Below are 4,412 nucleotides of genomic sequence, written 5' to 3' on the forward strand. Positions count from 1 at the left end.
TACAGTATTCATTGGTATGTGAAAATGAATGGTTAGCGCGAATCAGTTATACACTATTCTGGGTCGGATCAATATTTGGTAATCTTCTATTCGGCTGGATGTCTGACAGGTATTTAAATTTTGTATCATTCAGCAAATCCAGTAATACTAACGAAGTAACCCGTGCCAAGGCTCCTGGGGGAGACCTGGTGCTTAGTTACTGTTAAACGAGATTTACCTTAAGCCTGCGCCCGGCTACCCCAATCACTGTGAGCTTCTTGGCAAACAGTGACTACTCAAACAATAAATTCCAACTTGATACCTTCACGCGTTCCCAAGAAACAGGGTCTTGACAGAAAGACGGACGGACAACAAATTCTATAAGGGTTCCGGTTTCTTCCTTTCGTGGTACGGAACCCTAAAAAGTAAATATATTATTGTTCACTTACAACTTTATGTAAATACTAATGTGTTTATGTTCCAGATATGGGAGGCGGCCGACAATTTTGCTGATGATATGTCTTGAAGTGCCGTTGGCAATAGCAACAGCGTTCCCTAATTCGTACACAACTTACATAGCCCTACGGATTATTGGTGGTCTTTTCTTTCCGGCGCTATATCAACAACCCTTTATATTGGCTTTAGAATTAATGCCACCTTCTCGGAGACCGAATGTAGGTATGTACAACTTACAAAGGATATGTTAGAAGTAACACAACCTACGATGGAGAAGAATTGAATCATAGTACGTAAAAGTGGAGCGTCGGTGGCTCAGTGGTCTAACGCTTGACTTGCAATCTGCAGGTCCTGGGTTCGAATCCCGATATGTACCAATGTGTTTTTCGATTTCCGATTTACATATGTACATTTATCCGACGTTCTTACGGTGAAGGAAAACATCGTGATGCAACCTGCACATATCTGAGAAGAAATTCAAAGATATGTGTGAAGTCAACCAACCCGCAGTGGGCCAGCATGGTTGACTATGGCCTAGTCACCCCTAACTTGGGTAGGCTCCGAGCCCCTCGGTGGCGACGTATAGTGAGCTGATGATGATGACGTAAAAGTAAATAATGATAGTATTGGAGAGGCTATTATTTGTCCTACTGCATGTACAGTCAGCTGCATAAATCTGTATAAATTCAAATAACCTTCGAAATCGTATATGCCGACAGTTTTAAATATACTTATGCACGTCGCCAAGAACATGTAAACATACACATAGATGGGAATATAGAGACCGATACTTACATACGTATTTTTATACAAAAGCTATTATAATTCAAGTATCTGAAACTTCATAAATGTTTATATATTTCTGCACTTCACTGTACATTAATATCACTTAAACTGTGTTGTTCGTCACTTATAAATTCAAAAATGTTTCCAGGAATCGTTGTTGGAATGTTCTTTGCTGGTGGAATCAGTTTATTGGCAGTTATCGCTTACGCAGTCCGAGATTGGTTTCATCTGACTTTGGCAACAAGTGTTCCCTTTATTATGTGCTTTGGGTAAGACAAAAACCTTTTAAATTCAAAATAATCCTATAAGTAGTTACTGAGATTAATCAAGTCCTAATGTTTGTCTTCTTTCTCTTCCCACCATTTTTCTTATAAGTAAGGGAAGGGAAGTGGAAGTGGATTTGCCGGATACGGGGATGCATGGAAATGGAAAATGTTATCTTTATGTGGATCCCCCCCTCCTCTACCGACAAAGCATCTGCAATTGCAGATGTTGGGCAACGGTCGATTCGCTTTTTCAGCGATTTTATGTGCCCACACTTTTTTCCTTACTAAAAGAAAGAAAATTAATTAGCAATCTTACTAATTATAAATAAAACATTGTAATGTCAACAGTTACTACTGGTTGATACCGGAGTCGCCGCGATGGCTTGTCGGTAAAGGTCGCATCATCGAAGCCGACGAAGTACTCAGAAAGCTAGCTAAGAAAAACGGAATTAATTTGGCAGAAGGATTTCTTTTAAATATTCACGTAAGTAATCAAAATATTTAATATCCCTTTCAGTGCCTCATTTTATATAAGACTAGCTGTCGCCCGCAACGTCGTCCTTGAGGAATTAAAAAAAACTTCATGCGTAGCCTATGTGTCCTCCCAGACTATGTTTTATATGTATACAAAATTTCATCGAGATCCATTCAGACGTTATGGAGATACCTTCAAGCAAACATCCATTCATGCAAACACACGCATTTATATCAGTAAAATGAATAACTAAACTTGAATATAATCAATTTCCATTAAACAAATTACCACATATTTTTTTAATTTCAGAGGAATCTTGTAAACGAAGATTTTGAAGAAGAAAGAGCCAACGTGATTCCTACCAATATAAATAAGGTTGAAATAACAGAAAGTGTTGATAATAAAAATGTTAATTGTAGAATAAACAATATGCTAATATTTAAACCTGATGTTAAAATATTGTCTAGAAATAACAGCAATGCTGCTGAAGAAAGTATAGATCTCCTAGATGAACTGCAATCTTTAAATTCTCAACCAAAAACAAAAACAGAAAATACATCTAAAAAAATAACAAGAATATTTATCAAAAATGGAACTGACGATGAAGATAGCGAAATAATGGATGATATCTCAAACGAGAATTACGAAGCATCTCTCTTAGATATTTTCAGATATCCAAATATAAGAAAAAAATTTCTACTTTCAACATTTGATTGGTTATCGTTAGGAGTTATTTATAATAGTTTAAGTTATAACACATCAAACCTAGGAGTCAATGACCATTTGGCATTCTTTATAGGTTAGTCACTTAACATACAACGAGGAGTTATTACGAGTACTCGAAACCAAAGAGTATAAATGTGTAGATATGTGAAAGGTGTGCCAAGACAATCATATTGTGACCTTTTGCAATTATAATTGTGATTTTAGGTGGAGTAGTGGAGATTCCTTCTTATATAGTGGGTTGGCATTGCATGGAACGTTATGGTCGACGATGGGTACTCTGCATATTTATGTCTATCGGTGGACTGGCTTGCTTAAGTTGTACTCTAGTTCCAGAAGGTAATTGTAGAAGTATTTGTGTAAATTTATTGAACTCCATAACTGAAACTAGAGTCCTTTAAAAGTGGAACTTATTGCGTCGACTCCACATAGAGTAGAATAGGGACAGAGAAATCATCATGAATATATTTTATCCTGTATTGTCTTGTTTTAGATATGCCATGGGTTACCGTTGCCCTGGCATTGTCAGGAAGATTATTCGTAGCAGCAGCTTTTGCGGTATTCTATGTTATGATTGGAGAATTGCTACCAACAGTGCTAAGAGCTCAAGCTATCGGCTTAGCATCATTTATCACCGGCTTAGGTCTTTTAGCCTGCCCTTATATTGTACATTTGGTAAGTTACTGCTCAATTATTTTTTTAAAAAAATTCCGCATAAACAGTCTTCCACAAATCATCAAAATACTTTTTTTTTAGTTAAGAATTACGACACCAAGGTTACATTTTTCGCGGGTATAGACCGACAAGTCAAACTTAATTAGAATAGCTCACTAGCGCCCCTCTGCCAACTTCGAAAACCTGTCACAAAATCTTCTTCGTACTGTAGCTGTCATACCATGTTTTTCTTCTTTTATGCCATTTTCTATGTCTATACGTAAAACCTACATGAGGTGTTACGATTTACTGACAGAACTAACCTCGACAACAGCACCTTTCACCGTTCCGGACGTTCTTCCAGACTATATTCTACATTTATGCCAAATTTCAGCTAGATCCGTCCAGCTGTTCTGGAGAAACCTTATAACAAACATCCATCCATCCATCCTAACATTCGCATTTATAATATTAGTAAGATTTTAACATTTACATTATAATAAATCTTTTCATTGCAGGCAGTTTATGGCCGTACACTACCGCTGTTCTTGATGGGCTTGCTCAGTATCATAGCTGGAGTGATACCACTATTCCTGCCCGAAACGCTCAATCAACCCCTACCTCAAACGTTAAAAGATGGAGAAACGTTTGGTAGAAATACTAAAATATTTAGTTGTGCTAAAATTACTACATAATGATTTTCTTTTATTTTAATTACAACTTATTTTTGTACATCATTGTTTTTTTAAATTTACACCAAATTGGTCAGATTAATTAAACTACTAAAATATATGTAAGTACGTATTTTTATATCATATTATTTTCTTACCTTCTTACATGGCTTTATCATATAAATAAAACAAACAATAACAAATTCATAAGCCACTGAAAACTACTAGTTACTATACATAGTATAGTTGGTTTGTTTACATTTATTTCAAGATTAAGCCTCGACCTTTATCGTAAGGTTGGTTACTATCATTTTTTAGGACAAACTATCGCGTTCTCAAATCATCCTACTAAACTTTCATCGAAATCTATTCAGAAACAAAGAAAAAAACTTTATTTTAATT

The 4,412-nt window shown here is 35.9% G+C and overlaps 1 protein-coding gene across 1 annotated transcript in view; it reads left to right on the forward strand.

Moving 5' to 3' along the window:
• The window catches only part of LOC106123647 (organic cation transporter 1), a 6,851-nt gene extending 2,797 nt beyond the window's left edge, over nt 1-4,054 (forward strand). The window contains exons 5-12 of the mRNA XM_013320093.1: nt 6-109; nt 464-657; nt 1,370-1,490; nt 1,836-1,971; nt 2,272-2,761; nt 2,893-3,024; nt 3,179-3,360; nt 3,858-4,054. Of these exons, the coding sequence (XP_013175547.1) occupies nt 6-109; nt 464-657; nt 1,370-1,490; nt 1,836-1,971; nt 2,272-2,761; nt 2,893-3,024; nt 3,179-3,360; nt 3,858-4,034 (1,536 nt within the window). The 3' untranslated portion in view covers nt 4,035-4,054. The remainder of the gene's footprint in view (nt 1-5; nt 110-463; nt 658-1,369; nt 1,491-1,835; nt 1,972-2,271; nt 2,762-2,892; nt 3,025-3,178; nt 3,361-3,857) is intronic.
• The last annotated feature ends 358 nt before the right edge of the window (nt 4,055-4,412 follow it).

This window comes from Papilio xuthus, unplaced genomic scaffold (genome assembly GCF_000836235.2).
Source record: "Papilio xuthus unplaced genomic scaffold, Pxut_1.1 DF829758.1, whole genome shotgun sequence".
In the NCBI taxonomy this organism is placed as follows: Eukaryota; Metazoa; Arthropoda; class Insecta; order Lepidoptera; family Papilionidae; genus Papilio; species Papilio xuthus.